Below are 17777 nucleotides of genomic sequence, written 5' to 3' on the forward strand. Positions count from 1 at the left end.
TTTTATGTAATATATATGAAATTTAAGTGCTGTAAGAAAGTTTTGCAAGTCCTTTCACCTATTTGCCAGATCTACTTTTTAATAAAAATAAAAAGTAGATCCCAGATTTAAGATACACCCCAAAACCTTGAGATTTATAGGGTGGTTTAATGATGGAGACCACATTCAACTTAAATTTACAAATAATTCTGCAACATCAAGTAAATAAATGACAATGTTATACTGCACTTGCCAATAAGACAACTATCTTAAGCATCCAGAACAATTAGACCAAAACAAAGAAAGTGTCAAGCTGCATAATTTGACGTAAAAAACGGATATGTGTATTCATTCATTAGCTGCGGAACCGTAGCTCTTGGGTCCTTATGTTATTTTTTGACTATTTGCGGACGATCTATGGTCCGCAAATAGTCAAAAAATAACATAAGGACCCAAGAGCTACGGTTCCGCAGCTATTCATTCATCAACTAAAATGAAAAAAAAATAATATATAAACTGTTTTTGTTTAATTCAATTTACATAAATCTGGGTTAAGTTGTCCCTTATCAGAACTTTTGGTTTCCGATGCTTTCCAACTACATATCATGTCATAATTGATTTGGCCTTTCACTTTTTCCAACTGATTTCGTTTTTGACGAAACCCCGTGTTTATCGTTCTATAGCAATGTTCTCGTACCTTCAAACACGCCCGTGCGTTCAATGGACGCTTCCTAAAATCACTAGCTGAGTCTTGTTATCATCATAACTTTCCCTCAGCTATGAAAAAGAAGCCGAAAACATGCTTCTATTCAATATTTTTATCGCACATTTACTTTCGTTTTAATTCATTGTATGTTAAGATAAATCCCGAGCAATTCGAATAAATATGACAGCATGTCACACGCTAATTGGATAAACTCCGAGAAGATCGAAATGTTTTCATAAACACGTGTACCTTTTGAGCAACGGAAAATTCCAACAGGGACCCATTATAGCTACTTGATGCAGGGCTCTATTTTAAGAACGAAAGGACATTTCCAATTATAAATATTATAAAAATAGATTTACGCGACGACTGTAATCAGATAAGGGTAAATAACGCAAACGATAGCGAATAAAAGCGTTAAGAACTCATGGTTTTGGCATATAATTGGGTTTTCCTTTGAATTAATTGGGTTATTGAACCCTGCAATGGGCAATTGCATTGGGTTTTTAATTATTTGTATTGCGTGATCACGCAAATACGCAGCTTATCTGGAGCTCTGTAGGTTTATATTAGCAATGTCTTGGACAAATTCGAAAGTTAGTGCCGATCATTTATTTTTTAAGGGAGTAATGCCCCTTGGAAACATTAATTATGTGGAAAATTGCATCGTTAGCCCTCTCATTTGTACAATTCTTGCCAGATTTTTTTGAAACTTATATCATAGGTTTATATCAGCAATGTCTTGGACAAATTCGAAAGTTAGTGCCGATCATTTATTTTTTAAGGAGTAATGCCCCTTGGAAACATTAATTATGTGGAAAATTGCATCTTTAGCGCTCTCATGTGTTCAATTCTCGCCATATTTTTATGAAACTTATATCATAGGTTTATATCAGCAATGTCTTAGACGAGTTTGAAAATCAGTGCGGATCAATTTATTATCAAAGAGTTATGTCCCTTGGAAACATTAAATATATATGGAAAATTGCTTTGTTAGCGCACTGGTGTACAGTTCTTGCCAGAATTTTATGAAACTTAAATCATAGCTTTATATTAGCAATGTCTTTGACAAGTTCAAAAATCAGTGCCGATCAATAATTTCTAAAAGAGTTATGCCCCTGGGAAATATTAATTATATGGAAAATTGCTTATGAGCGCACTGATGTGTACAAAGTAAAATCACAAAAATACTGAACTCCAAGGAAAATTCAAAAAGGAAAGTCTCTAATCAAATGGCAAAATCAAAAGCTCAAACACATCAAACGAATGGATAACAACTGTCATATTCCTGACTTGGTACAGGCATTTTCTTATGTAGAAAATGGTGGATTGAACCTGGTTATATGATGCAAAAATTTTGCGGTCGTATAATTGGTATCACGTCGTCGTCCGAAGACACATTGGTTTGCAGACAATAACTTTTGTTTAAGTGTATGGATTTCTTTGAAATTTTACCATAAGGTTTATGACCACAAAAGGAAGCTTGGGATTGATTTTGGGGGTTATGGTCCATACATGTGATGGACTGTGAAACTCAGATCAGGAGATTGGGAAATTTTGGTCAGGAGATTAGGACTCAGATCAGGAGGTTTTTAATCGACATAAATTTTGTCGTAAATGTGTAAATGTAACTGTGTGCTGTAAAAATTGTCTTTTAAAGTGTGTTTTCTTCAACTTTCCACCCAATGTATTATGTTTATAAGTACCCTTGTACTTATAAAGTTTCTCTATCTTTATATTCTACATGTTCAATCTAACTTTCATTTTTTTTAGTATGTTCTTTAAATATTTTACTTCATATCTTTTATAACATTATCCTTTTGAACAATCATTGCAATCAGAACATTTGTTTAACTATCTGCAATTGCAATTAGTTTCTATTTGAATATTCAGACACTCATTCAGTCTAAAAGAAATGGTCATAGTTATTATATGAATTTCAATTTAAGCCTTGAAAGGAAGTATAGAACCCTCAAATGATTTTCAAATTATTATTTTTTTATTTGTCCTAAGACATTTAAAATCATTTAATTACCATCCTTTTATCATTATTTGTTCAATTTATAACTTATTTATATTCTTTTAAAAATTTTCATTATTTAAAGGAAAGTAACTTAAAACAGGATAAATCAAGGGAAGTAACCCAATAAATACACAAAGTTTTTATTACACAACGGCAGTTAGCCTGAGGTAATAATCGTTGATAACCAGTATGTTTGACACCCAAGCTGACAAGTGAAGCCATATAATTATGCATGTTAATTGATTTACAGGTAAAATATAACTTCAGGTAATGTCATTGACTTACACCAGATGTCTGAGATAATGTGTTGGGCAGAGATTTTTCATTCATGAAAAATTTCATAAACAGGATTTTTTTCTCTTCAACGGGAGGTCGGGAGGAGACCCCTGAAAACGGGATTATTGTACTCCCGTCGGGAGGTTCACATGTATGATGGTCCTAACAGTTCAGGAATTAGGGGCCAAAATGGGGCCCAAATAAGCATTTTTATACGACCGCAAAAAAATTTTGTGGTCGTATATTGGTATGACGTTGGCGTCGTCGTCCGGCGTCGTCGTCGTCGTCGTCGTCGTCCGAAGACACATTGGTTTTCGCACTCTAACTTTAGTTTAAGTGAATGGATCTTTTAGAAATTTGACCATAAGGTTAAATACCACAAAAGGAAGGTTGGGATTGATTTTGGGGTTATGGTACCAACAGTTAAGGAATAAGGGGCCAAAAAGGGGCCAAAAATATGCATTTTCTAGTTTCCAGACAATAACTGTGCAACGGTGTATGGATCTCTCTGAAATTATACTACAAGTTTCCATACCACAAAGGGATGGTTAGGATTTGCTTTGGGGGGTTATGGCTCAAACCGTTTAGGAATTAGGGGCAAAAAAGGGGGAAAAACAAGGTTGTCCTGGTTAATGGACAAATACTTTAGTACAAAACATAATTTAAAGCAGTGTAAGGGAGATAAATCAAATACATCATTGAAATTATCTCCCTTACACTGCTTTTAAATTATGTATAAAGTAATGGTTAATGAACAATAAAGATAATTTAAAACAGTGTAAGGGAGGTAATCCAAATACAACTTTTTTGTTACTTCCCTTACACTGCTTTTAAATTATGTTTAAAGAAATGCATATTTATAAAGGAAGACCAGTAAAAATATCTGCAAATGTTGCATCTTTTTTTTTTACAAAAAAATCCATATGAAAGATTTGACACTATATTTCTATTATAAAATAGATTAAGTTAGCACTATGGTAAATTTAAATGGGTAATTATGGTTGCCAACTCCATTGGAAATTTGAATTGAGATTATGACCACATCTTGAGGGAAAGAATTTTTTGGGGGAAAAAAGAGGGGAAGGGGGGATAAAAAGAAATTGTGGGGGGTCAATTTTTTCTCATTTCAGATTTCAGAAATTAAAAAGAATTATTCTTCAAATATTTTTTTTTTCAAATTTCAAATATTGAAAAATTTCAAGAAGTAATCTTTAATTGCACAGTATGGCGCATTAGATTTGTAAAATCTTTGATCACATTTATTTATTTGTTATGCCGAATCTAACAGTGTATTTAGATTTTTAATTTTGGGTCCAGTTTTCAAATTGGTCTACATTAAGGTCAAAAGGGTCCAAAATTTAACTTTGTTTGATTTTAGCAAAAATTGAATATATGAGGTTCTTTGATATGCTGAATCTAAACATGTATTTAGATTTTTGATTTTTGGCCCAGTTTTCAAGTTGGTCCAAATTGGGGTCCAAAATTAAACTTTGTTTGATTTCAACAAAAATTGAATATATGGGGTTCTTTGATATGCTGAATCTAACCATGTATTTAGATTTTTTATTTGTGGACCCCGTTATCAAATTGGTTCATATTGAGGTCAAAAGGGTCCAAAATTAAACTTTGTTTGATTTCATCAAAAATTGAATTATTGGGGTTCTTTGATATTCCAAATCTAACCGTGTATTTAGATTTTTAATTTTAAGTCCCGTTTTTTAAATTGGTCTACATTAAGGTCCAAAGGGTCCAAAATTAAACTTAGTTAGATTTTAGCAAAAATTGAATTCTTGGGGTTCTTTGATATGCTGAATCTAAACATGTGTTTAGATTTTTGATTATGGGCCCAGTTTTCAAGTTTGTCCAAGTTGGGGTCCAAAATTAAACTTTGTTTGATTTTAACAAAAATTGAATATATGGGGTTCTTTGATATGCTGAATCTAACCATGTATTTTGATTTTGGACATTGGACCATAATAGGTAAATTAAAAAAATTCAAGTTCTTAGACCACATTCTTTCTGTGTCAGAAACCTATGCTGTGTCAAATATTTAATAACAATCCAAATTCAGAGCTGTATCAAGCTTGAATGTTGTGTCCATACTTGCCCCAACTGTTCAGGGTTCAACCTCTGCGGTCGACATAGGGATAGTGATGCGGCGGCGGCGGCGTTAGCTAACTTCTTAAAAGCTTTATATTTTTTGAAGGTGGAAGACCTGGATGCTTCATACTTTGTATATAGATGCCTCATGTTACGAAGTTTCCGTCAGTCACATGTCCTTGACCTCATTTTCATGGTTCAGTGACTACTTGAAAAAAAAGTTCAGATTTTTTGGAATGTTAAATTCTCTCTTATAAGTAATAGGATAACTATATTTGGTATGTGCGTACCTTGCAAGGTCCTCATGCCCGTCAGATAGTTTTCACTTGACCTCGACCTCATTTCATGGATCAGTGATCAAGGTTAAGTTTTCGTGGTCAAGTCCATATCTGAGATACTATAAGCAATAGGTCTACTATATTTGGTGTATGTAATGATAGTAAGGGGTACATGTCCAACTGGCAGGTGTCATCTGACCTTGACCTCATTTTCATGGTTCAGTGGTCATAGTTTAGTTTTTGTTTTGGTCTGTTTTTCTTATACTGTATGCAATAGGTCAACTGTATTTGGTGTATGGAAATATTGTACGATGTTCATGTCAGTCTGGCAAATTTTATTTGACCTTGACCTCATTTTCACGGTTCATTGCTCAATGTTAAGTTTTTGTGTTTTGGTTTGTTTTTCTAGTACTTTATGCAGTAGGTCAACTATATTTGGTGTATGGAAATATTTTACGATGTACATGTCAGTCTGGCAAATTTTATTTGACCTTGACCTCATTTTCACGGTTCATTGCTCAATGTTAAGTTTTTGTGTTTTGGTTTGTTTTTCTAGTACTGTATGCAGTAGGTCAACTATATTTGGTGTATGGAAATATTTAATGATGTACATGTCAGTCTGGCAGGTTTTATTTGACCTTGACCTCATTTTCATGGTTCATTGCTTATGTTACGTTTTTGTGTTTTGGTCTGTTTTTCTTACACTTTAAGCAATAGGTCAACTATATTTGGTGTATGGAATGATTGTACGGTGTACATGTCTAGCTGGCAGGTGTCATTAGACCTTGACCTCATTTTCATGGTTCAGTGGTCAAAGTTAAGATTTTGAGTTTTGGTCTTTTTTTCTAACATGTCTAATACTATATGCAATAGGTCAACTATATTTGGTGTATGGAAATATTATGATCTTTATGTCAGTCTCGCAGTTTTTATTTGACCTTGACCTCATTTTCACAGTTCATTGCTCAGTGTTAAGTTTTTGTGTGTTGGTCTGTTTTTCTTAAACTATAAGCAATAGGTCAACTATATTTGTTGTATGGAAGAATTGTTAGCTGTACATGCCTGCCTTGCATGGTTTATCTGACCTTGACCTCATTTTCATGGTTCATTGGTCAATGTTTAGTTTACTTGGTTAATGTTAAGTTTATGTGGCAGTTGTAATAAAGCTTTATATTTAGGACTATCAACATAATATCAATGATTAGTAAAGAAGGCGAGACATTTCAGCGTGTGCACTCTTGTTCATTAAAAAAAGGGGTGATTTTCCAGTTTTCGGGCAATAACTCAAAAATTCTGTCACCAATTCTCATGAAACTTTGGTGAACTGTTTATATCTATTGATGTAAGCTCCCTTTTTATTTTCATAAATTTCTAATATGACATTGATAATTAATTGAACTTTATTTGTTTATAGTCTGACAACAGATTTACTAAGTATTGCACAACAGCAAGAAATCTTTAATTGAATATAAATTCAATTCATATAACCAATTTCAAGTTCTTTGACTACATTTATTCAGAAACCTATAATATGTCAAATATTTAATTACAATCCAAATTCAGACCTGTATCAAGCTTGAATATTGTGTCCATTTTTGCCCCAACTGTTCAGGGTTGGACCTCTGACGGCGTATCTAGCTGCGCTCAGCGAAGCAGTTTATTCTAGTTTCCAGACAATAACTTGTGTTCAAGTGTATGGATCTCTCTGAAATTGTACTGCAAGGTACCATACCACAAAGGGAAGGCTGGGATTGAGTTTGGGGGTGATGAATCATAAGGGGGTTCAAAAAATTTGGGGGGGATTTTTTTTTCCTTTTTTTTCTTTAAAATTTTCTATTTTAAATTGATTATTTCTGATTTATATATAAAAGCAAATAATAATGATATGGTTTGAATAGGTAAATTAAAAATTTTTTTAAGGTCTTAGACCACTTTCATTCTGTATCAGAAACCTATGCTGTGTCAAATAGTTAATTACAATCCAAATTCAGTGTTGTATCAAGTTTGAATGTTGTGTCCATACTTGCCCCAACTGTTCAGGGTTCGACCTCTGCGGTCGTATCAAGCTGCGCCCCAGCGGAGCATTTTATTCTAGTTTCCAGACAATAACTTGTGAAATGGTGTATAGATCTCTCTGAAATTATACCACAAGTTACCATATCACAAAGGGATGGTAAGAATTTGCTTTGGGGGTTATGGCTCAAACTGTTTAGGAATAAGGCGGAAAAGAGGGGGAAAACAAGGGTTTCCAGGTTAATGTACAATTACTTAAGTACAAAACATAATTTTAAAGCAGTGTAAGGGAGGTAATTCATATTGGCAAATTTTAGGCATGATTATGATGTCATTTTCTATTTTAAAAATTATTTAATTTTAGCCATGGTTATGTATGTGAAGGAATTTTATTTTTAGATATTACTATTTAATGTTACTAATTAATGTTGCTGATGAAAGTGTTTTAATTTAAGGCATGATTATGATGTCATTTTCTATTTTATTACTTTTATGATGTATTTAAATGGGTTTTTATGGTTGCAAAGTCTTAGCTGTCAATTTATTTTTAGAAGTTACTTTTAAATGCTGATGAAGGAATTTTATTTTTAGATATTACTATTAAAAGTTGCTGATGAAGGTGTTTTAATTTTAGCCATGACTATGATGTCATTTTCTATTTTAATACTTTTATGATGTATTTAAATGGGCTTTTATGGTTAAAAAAAAGCATTTTTCTAGTTTCCAGACAGTAACTTGTGATTAAGTGTATGGATCTCTCAAAAAATTGTACTACAAGGTTCCATACTACAAAGGAAAGACTGCAATTGAGTTTGATGGTTAATGCTAAAAGGGGGATTCAAAAAGTTTGGGGGGAAGGGGGGGGGTTTCCAATTTTTTTTAAAAGGGTTCATATTTTTTTCCAAAATTTTCAAAATTTCACAAATTTTTGAAAAGTTTCAAGAAGAAATCTTCAATTGCACAGTATTGCGCATTAGATTTGTAAGATCTTTGACCACATTTATTTTGTGTCAGAAACCTATATTATGTCAAAAATTTGATCACAATCCAAATTCAGATAGTATCAAGCTTGAATATTGTGTCCAAATTTGCCCCAACTGTTCAGGGTTCGACCACTGCGGTTGTATCAGCGAAGCATTTTATTTTATAGCTAGCTAAACCTCTCACTTGTATGACAGTCGCATCAAATTCCATTATATTGACAATGATGCGTGAAGAAAACAAACAGACACAATAGGTAAAAATGTCATAAATAGGGGTACAGCAGTCAACATTGTGTTATCATCTTAATCACTATAAAAACAAACAAATGTAACAAAGAAGCACAAAAAGGCATACATCAAATTTAACATCCTCATTTTGCTTTTTTATTATACAATTTTTTTAATCTATGTAAAAATCCACCCATAAAGGATGGAAGGTTTTAAGTACTGGCGTAGAATCGCGCGTTTGACGTCACACAGGTAGATATGAAATAATTTTGTCGTTCAAAGTATGACGGGATACATAAGTACAGAGTCACGTCAAATGGATATCACAAAAAACAGACTTAACAGTAAAAGTAATATTCATAAAATAAAATAATTTTGTCGTTCAAAGTATGACGGGATACATAAGTACAGAGTCACGTCAAATGGATATCACAAAAAACGGACTTAACAGTAACAATAATATTAATAAAAGAATACTATAACACGTTATTAAGATGATAAACAACGTCAGTATGCAGAATCTATACTTCAACATAGTATTCTAGATTTTTAACCGGATTTTCGAAGTAAAAATCAGTTATTGATTTGGGGAAGTACAGCAGGCCGGCGGGCAGCTCCCAAACAGTGTCCATTCATTTACATGAAAACGCTTTAAAGAAATTTTTTCAAATTTAGATATGTTGTTTCCTGTGACTAAATGAAGGTCAAGTTCAATTTTAATGATTTTAGGTTTTCTTGTTGTTCAGTTATAGCCCTTTCCCGAGAATTCAATTTTTGATGAATTAATCCATTTCTGTACAAAGGGAAATAACTCAGTTTTTAAAAGATTTTTAAAAGACATTGTATAAATGATAAATGTCATTTTTGATTTTTTATATGACCGCAAAAAAATTTTGTGGTCGTATATTGGTATGACGTTGGCGTCGTCGTTGTCCGAAGACACATTGGTTTTCGCACTCTAACTTTAGTTTAAGTGAATGGATCTTTTTGAAATTTGACCATAAGGTTAAATATCACAAAAGGAAGGTTGGGATTGATTTTGGGGGTTATGGTACCAACAGTTAAGGAATTAGGGGCCAAAAAGGGGCCAAAAATAAGCATTTTCTAGTTTCCAGACAATAACTGTGCAACGGTGTATGGATCTCTCTGAAATTATACTACAAGTTTCCATACCACAAAGGGATGGTTAGGATTTGCTTTGGGGGGTTATGGCTCAAACCGTTTAGGAATTAGGGGCAAAAAAGGGGGAAAAACAAGGTTGTCCTGGTTAATGGACAAATACTTTAGTACAAAACATAATTTAAAGCAGTGTAAGGGAGATAAATCAAATACATCATTGAAATTATCTCCCTTACACTGCTTTTAAATTATGTATAAAGTAATGGTTAATGAACAATAAAGATAATTTAAAACAGTGTAAGGGAGGTAATCCAAATACAATGTTTTGGTTACTTCCCTTACACTGCTTTTAAATTATGTTTAAAGAAATGCATATTTATAAAGGAAGACCAGTAAAAATATCTGCAAATGTTGCATCTTTTTTTTTTTTACAAAAAAATCCATATGAAAGATTTGACACTATATTTTTAATTCTATTATAAAATAGATTAAGTTAGCACTATGGTAAATTTAAATGGGTAATTATGGTTGCCAACTCTATTGGAAATTTGAATTGAGATTATGACCATATCTTGAGGGAAAGAATTTTTTGGGGGAAAAAAGGTGGGGGGGATAAAAAGAAATTGTGGGGGGTCATTTTTTTTCTCATTTCAGATTTCAGAAATTAAAAAGAATTATTCTTCAAATATTATTTTTTTTTCAAATTTCAAATATTGAAAAATTTCAAGAAGTAATCTTTAATTGCACAGTATGGCGCATTAGATTTTTCTACAACCGCAAAAATTAAAAAATTTTTGGTCGTATATTGGTTTGACGTTGGCGTCGTTGTCGTCGTCGTCGTCGTCTGGCGTTGTCCGGCGTCGTCCGAAGACACATTGGTTTTCGCACTCTAATTTTAGTTTAGGAAAATGGATCTCCATGAAATTTTACCATTATGTTTTATACCACGAAAGGAAGGTTGGGATTGATTTTGGGGGTTATGGTACCAACAGTTAAGGAATTAGGGGCCAAAAAGAGGCCAAAAATAAGCATTTTTGTAACTTCCAGACAATAACTTGTGTGTAAGTGTATGGATCTCTCTGACATTGTACCACAAGGTTCCATATCACAAAGGGAAGGCTGTAATTGATTTTGGATGTAATTGCCTCAAAATTTTAGGAATTGGGGGCCAAAAAAGGGGCAAAAAACAAGCATTTTTCTAGTTTCATGACAATAACTTGTGTGTAAGTGTTTGGATATTTCTGAAATTGTACTACAAGGTTCCATATCACAAAGGGAAAGCTGGAATTGAGTTTGGGGGTAATTGCCCTAAACGTTTAGGAATTGGGGGCCAAAAAGGGGCCAAAAAACACATTTTTCTAGTTTCCAGACAATAACTTGTGTTCAAGTGTATGGATCTCTCTGAAATTGTACTGCAAGGTACCATACCACAAAGGGAAGGCTGGGATTGAGTTTGGGGGTGATGAATCATAAGGGGGTTCAAAAAATTTGGGGGGGGGGGATTTTTTTTTTTTCTTTTTTTTTTTTCCTTTTTTTTTTCTTTTAAAATTTTCCATTTTAAGTTGGTTATTTCTGATTTATATTTAAAAGCAAATAATAATGATATGGTAGAAGATACACACCAAACAGGATGTATAAATTATTATATAATAAGTATTGTGCAATAGCAAGAAATTTTCAATTGCACAGTATTGCACAATAGCAAGAAATCTTCAATTGCACAGTATTGCGCAATAGCAAGAAATCTTCAATTGCACAGTATTGGGCAATAGCAAGAAATATCCAATAGCACAATATTGCGCAATAGCAAGAAATTGTCAATTGTACAGTATTGCGCAATAGCAAGAAATATTCAATTGCACAGTATTGTGCAAAAGAAGATACTTTGTATAAATTGCTTATTTCTTGATCAATTTCAATGGGGTTTTATTCTTGAATTCTTGGGGTTCTTTAATATGCTGAATCTAACCGTGTATTAAGTTTTTGGATTTTGGGCCCCGTTTTTAAATTGGTCCACATTGAGGTCCAAAGGGTCCAAAATTTAATTTTGTTTGATTTCATCAAAAATTGAATTATTGGGGTTCTTTGATATGCCGAATCTAACCGTGTATTTAGATTCTTAATTTTTGGTTCCGTTTTCAAATTGGTCTACATTATGGTCCAAAGGGTCCAAAATTAAACTTAGTTTGATTTTAACAAAAATTTAATTTTTAGGGTTCTTTGATATGCTGAATCTAAACATGTATTTAGATTTTTGATTATGGGCCCAGTTTTCAAGTTGGTCCAAATCGGGGTCCAAAATTAAACTTTGTTTGATTTCAACAAAAATTGAATATATGGGGTTCTTTGATATGCTGAATCTAACCATGTATTTAGATTTTTGATTTTTGGGCCCTGTTATCAACTTTGTCCACATTGAGGTCAAAAGGGTCCAAAATTAAACTTTGTTTGATTTCATCAAAAATTGAATTCTTGGGGTTCTTTGATATGCTGAATCTAACCATGTATTTAGATTTTGGATATTGGACCATAATAGGTGAATGTCCAATTAAAAATTTTTAAGTTCTTAGACCACATTCATTCTGTGTCAGAAACCTATGCTGTGTCAAATATTTAATCACAATCCAAATTCAGAGCTGTATCAAGCTTGAATGTTGTGTCCATACTTGCCCCAACTGTTCAGGGTTCGACCTCTGCGGTCGTATCAAGCTGCGCCCCAGCGGAGCATTTTATTAAAAACTTTGATCACATTTATTTATTTGTTATGCCGAATCTAACAGTGTATTTAGATTTTTAATTTTGGGTCCAGTTTTCAAATTGGTCTACATTAAGGTCCAAAGGGTCCAAAATTAAACTTTGTTTGATTTCAGCAAAAATTGAATATATGAGGTTCTTTGATATGCTGAATCTAAACATGTATTTAGATTTTTTATTTTTGGCCCAGTTTTCAAGTTGGTCTAAATTGGGGTCCAAAATTAAACTTTGTTTGATTTCAACAAAAATTGAATATATGGGGTTCTTTGATATGCTGAATCTAACCATGTATTTAGATTTTTTATTTGTGGACCCCGTTATCAAATTGGTTCATATTGAGGTCAAAAGGGGCCAAAATTAAACTTTGTTTGATTTCATCTAAAATTGAATTATTGGGGTTCTTTGATATTCCAAATCTAACCGTGTATTTAGATTTTTAATTTTGGGTCCTGTTTTTTAATTTGGTCTACATTAAGGTCCAAAGGGTCCAAAATTAAACTTAGTTTGATATTAACAAAAATTGAATTCTTGGGGTTCTTTGATATGCTGAATCTAAACATGTGTTTAGATTTTTGATTATGGGCCCAGTTTTCAAGTTGGTCCAAGATAGGGTCCAGTATTTAAACTTTGTTTGATTTCAACAAAAATTGAATATATGGGGTTCTTTGATATGCTGAATCTAAACATGTATTTAGATTTTTGATTATGGGCCCAGTTTTCAAGTTTGTCCAAATTGGGGTCCAAAATTAAACTTTGTTTGATTTCAACAAAAATTGAATATATGAGGTTCTTTGATATGCTGAATCTAACCATGTATTTAGATTTTTTATTTGTGGGCCCCGTTATCAAATTGGTTCATATTGAGGTCAAAAGGGTCCAAAATTAAACTTTGTTTGATATCATCAAAAATTGAATTATTGGGGTTCTTTGATATTCCAAATCTAACCGTGTATTTAGATTTTTAATTTTAAGTCCCGTTTTTTAAATTGGTCTACATTAAGGTCCAAAGGGTCCAAAATTAAACTTAGTTTGATTTTAGCAAAAATTGAATTCTTGGGGTTCTTTGATATGCTGAATCTAAACATGTGTTTAGATTTTTGATTATGGGCCCAGTTTTCAAGTTTGTCCAAGTTGGGGTCCAAAATTAAACTTTTTTTGATTTCAACAAAAATTGAATATATGGGGTTCTTTGATATGCTGAATCTAACCATGAATTTATATTTTTTATTTGTGGGCCCCGCTATCAAATTGGTTCATATTGAGGTCAAAAGGGTCCAAAATTAAACTTTGTTTGATTTCATCAAAAATTGAATTATTGGGGTTCTTTGATATTCCAAATCTAACCGTGTATTTAGATTTTTAATTTTAAGTCCCGTTTTTTAAATTGGTCTACATTAAGGTCCAAAGGGTCCAAAATTAAACTTAGTTTGATTTTAGCAAAAATTGAATTCTTGGGGTTCTTTGATATTCCAAATCTAACCGTGTATTTAGATTTTTAATTTTAAGTCCCGTTTTTTAAATTGGTCTACATTAAGGTCCAAAGGGTCCAAAATTAAACTTAGTTTGAATTTAGCAAAAATTGAATTCTTGGGGTTCTTTGATATGCTGAATCTAAACATGTGTTTAGATTTTTGATTATGGGCCCAGTTTTCAAGTTTGTCCAAGTTGGGGTCCAAAATTAAACTTTCAAGTTTGTCCAAGTTGGGGTCCAAAATTAAATTTTGTTTGATTTCAACAAAAATTGAATATATGGGGTTCTTTGATATGCTGAATCTAACCATGTATTTTGATTTTGGACATTGGACCATAATAGGTAAATTAAAAAAATTCAAGTTCTTAGACCACATTCTTTCTGTGTCAGAAACCTATGCTGTGTCAAATATTTAATAACAATCCAAATTCAGAGCTGTATCAAGCTTGAATGTTGTGTCCATACTTGCCCCAACTGTTCAGGGTTCGACCTCTGCGGTCGTATCAAGCTGCGCCCCAGCGAAGCATTTTATTTTTCTTTTCTTTGGTAAATTGTTGGAAGAATTTTGTGGTAGGTTTGTTTGTTATTCTGTATAAACTAATTTTCTGAATGCTATATATATAAAAAAAATTTATGAAGTGAACTCCTTTAAATAGATAATAATCTATTTTTATTAAAGGATATATTTCATTACATTACATTGTGTTGATAAAGTTGACCTTGATAGAAAAGTTGCAGATGTATATTAGTTTGTGACAAATGAAAGAAAAAATTTTTGGAACTATTAATTATATTTGATTATAATTTGAAAATAGATATACAATTTTTTTATTGCTTCACATTCACAGCCTTGATAGGACAAAATGCAATGGTCTATTTATTTGTTATATATGTTTTCTGTTTTGTTTTTTTTTCATTTTTGCGTAGGTCCCAGTTATTTTTGTCTCTTGACTCCTCACTTTTTTGGTAGCCTTCAATCTTCTTCTGGGGCCTAGGTGGCCAAGTGGTTTAAGTAATTAAACTACTGTTTCACTAACCTGTCAACACTGAGGTTGTGAGTTCGAATCTCGCAAGGGGCAGGTGCACTCAACTCCAATCTTAATTGACAGGATTGTCAGTTTTCCTACCGAAGGTCGTGGTTCTCTCCGGGCACTCTGGATTCCTCCAACAATAAAAACTGGCCACCACAAAATATCACAATAGTGTTGAAAGTGGCATTAAATACCAAACAATCAATCAATCTTCTTCTATTTTTTCTAACACATGTAAGATTATTCCAAATAAGTTAGATATTCCACCTTAGGCTCTGATATCCAGGAATTATATATATTTTTAGCAAGACTGTCAATTGCATGTCATTCTTTTAATACTGTTTCTTTGTAAAATTTATTTCTGAAAATCAGTAGAAGATCCATCTTAAATCTTTAAATAGCCTTCCTAAGGAATCTTGTATACAACATCACTGACCGCATAAGATTTTTTCTGTGTCTTCAGCTATAATGACCAGTGTTCTTCCCAGACATTTCATTTAGCATCCTGGTAAACAGGGAAATTTGAAATACCATCTTGTTTCTAAATATTATAGCATCACATCCATAACATAATCTATATAAAACCAATTCAGATAGCATCACATTCAAGAAATATAGCATCACATTACCATGATGCTAAAAGGCCCTGGGGAGAACACTGAATGACCATAGAATTATGACAATGCGAAGGAGTACAAGTTTGTAGAGCGTTTGCATTGTTAACTTCCTGTTTCCTGACTGTAAGTTTTGAAATCTGCTAAGTGTAATACAATGTATCAATTAAAAAAGGTTACTGATGATCTAAATGATTTTTTAATTTTATGATTTTAGATAAGCATCAAGGAATTAATGGCCCAGTTATGTCACATTGAAATAGAAGAGTACAGTGATATAGTTGTGTATGATCAATGTACATCAGACATAACCCATCTGACTGAGGACAATTTTCTAGTCATTTTACTCAGGAAACTCAAGATGAACAAAGTGTTTAAAAGTGTTGCTCTTCTTACAGGTAATCTAACATATACACGATATAACATGTCTTTGTGAAATTTTGATTCCATTTCTTAAAAAGTAGTGTTTCAAAAATGACAATTTATAGCAAGAGTGCATTGTAGTTTTCAGCCAATATTGCCTCTATGTCATCACCCCAGAATTTTAGAGGGGGCTTTATTCTGAATGTAAGGCATATGATAAAACCATAGATGTCTGAATTTCTTGCAGAAAGTAATAAACACCATTTGAATTATCTACCACCAATGTTTCACATGAAATGTGCCCTTAAATGAAAAAAGTGAAGTTACTAAATTTTCAATACACTTGTATTAAGTTCCTAGTATGTAAATCTAATTTTATGAAATATTACTCTATGATTTGAATTAAAAAGGTGTAATATAACTTTAGATATCTAAGTTGATTTCCTACAATTAAAATTAAGTAAACTAAGGGAGACCTTAAGCTTTCAATCTCAGTTATCCAAAAAATAAATTATATAAACAGCTGACATATCAAAATTTTGCTAGAAAAAGATTTTTTCTCTCGCTAAGTGTAAATCTAGGGTGGCAACCCCTTTCTTAAACTGATTTTCTCAACATTGTCCCAAGAAAAATTTATGAAAAAGCTAAATGCTCTAGTTTCCTTTATTTTTCAGACATAATTTCTTATAAAGCTTTTCGCCAACATATCATTTGTCCTAACCACTGGTTTATTTGATAAAAATACTCACCATATCAAAAGTGTTGATTATCTTCATCAATTTTTTCATATGCCAATTGCAAATAGCTACTTTAAGTACATGATATTTTCTAGCTTGTGACACAGAAAATTGACTTAACACCCCTATAGGTTTTAGGAATGAAGCATTAAATACACACATTTGTTTAGATCTAATTGCATGTGAAAATAAAAATAAACTTCAAATCAAAATAAATTTATCAAGAATATATATTTTCATAATGATAGACAGGATATTCTTTCTTAAAGTCACGTATTATAGTTGTCAACTTTAAAAAAGAAACCTTCTTATATATAAAATATTCAAAAGGACGTTCTATGAATAATTGTCAGAATAATATACTTTGTCTTTTTGTGAATTATTTAAATTTACCATGGCAACCGTTACTATGGCTTCAAAAATATATTAATATATATGCACATTTTACATTTTGATTAATTTTTCTGTGTTTGGAAATGTAAAGAATCAAAGATATATATATATAAAATGTTATTTCTGAAATAGCTTTAAACAGTTTGAAACACACATTTTCAAGATGACCTTATTTAAGTTTTATGTGAAAACAAATTATCCAATTGCCAACAGAAAGAAAGTTAAGTTAATGTTCTATATAGGATACAATTTCATTCTATATATATATATACAAGTCTAAATTGAAAATAACGTTCAAACCTATGATTGCGTTGGATAAAAACCGCAATTTTTATACGACTGCAAAAAAAATTTTTGCGGTCGTATATTGGTATGACATTGGTGTCGTTGTCGTCGTCGTCCGAAGACACATTGGTTTTCGCACTCTAACTTTAGTTTAAGTAAATGGAGTTATTGGAGTTATTGCCCTTTAATAAAGTTTTTTACCAATTTTTTTGTGTTTTGCCTTATATGATAAAAATTATAATAGATAGATAGAAACTTTAAATTAAAAAATGATCAGCAAGGCACGATCCACCAACAAGTCAAATTTGGCCAATATAGTTAGTAGACTGTCACTCTTCATAGGATTGATTGCCCTTCAATGAGGATTTTTTTTACCTTCTTTTGTGTTTTGAGCAAAAACTAAAGAAGATAGAAAGAAACTAAA

At 32.1% G+C, this 17777-nt stretch overlaps 1 protein-coding gene and 2 long non-coding RNA genes across 4 annotated transcripts in view; 2 read left to right on the forward strand and 1 right to left on the reverse strand.

Annotated features, from left to right (window-relative positions):
* The window catches only part of LOC127724758 (uncharacterized), a 24464-nt gene extending 11652 nt beyond the window's left edge, over positions 1-12812 (forward strand). The window contains exon 3 of the long non-coding RNA XR_007992657.1: positions 12800-12812. This is a non-coding gene — a long non-coding RNA (uncharacterized LOC127724758). The remainder of the gene's footprint in view (positions 1-12799) is intronic.
* The window catches only part of LOC127724647 (uncharacterized), a 182369-nt gene that overhangs the window by 98343 nt on the left and 66249 nt on the right, over positions 1-17777 (forward strand). For both annotated transcript variants that reach the window (XM_052231672.1, XM_052231674.1), the window contains exon 4: positions 15793-15973. In XM_052231672.1, the coding sequence (XP_052087632.1) occupies positions 15793-15973 (181 nt within the window). The remainder of the gene's footprint in view (positions 1-15792; positions 15974-17777) is intronic.
* On the reverse strand, positions 4978-12494 carry LOC127724814 (uncharacterized). Its single transcript, XR_007992725.1, has 2 exons — positions 12397-12494; positions 4978-5112 (listed from the first exon to the last, which is right to left on the reverse strand). It is a non-coding gene; the product is annotated as an uncharacterized LOC127724814 (long non-coding RNA).

Source organism: Mytilus californianus, unplaced genomic scaffold, assembly GCF_021869535.1.
Source record: "Mytilus californianus isolate M0D057914Y unplaced genomic scaffold, xbMytCali1.0.p SCAF_14, whole genome shotgun sequence".
Classification (NCBI taxonomy): domain Eukaryota; kingdom Metazoa; phylum Mollusca; class Bivalvia; order Mytilida; family Mytilidae; genus Mytilus; species Mytilus californianus.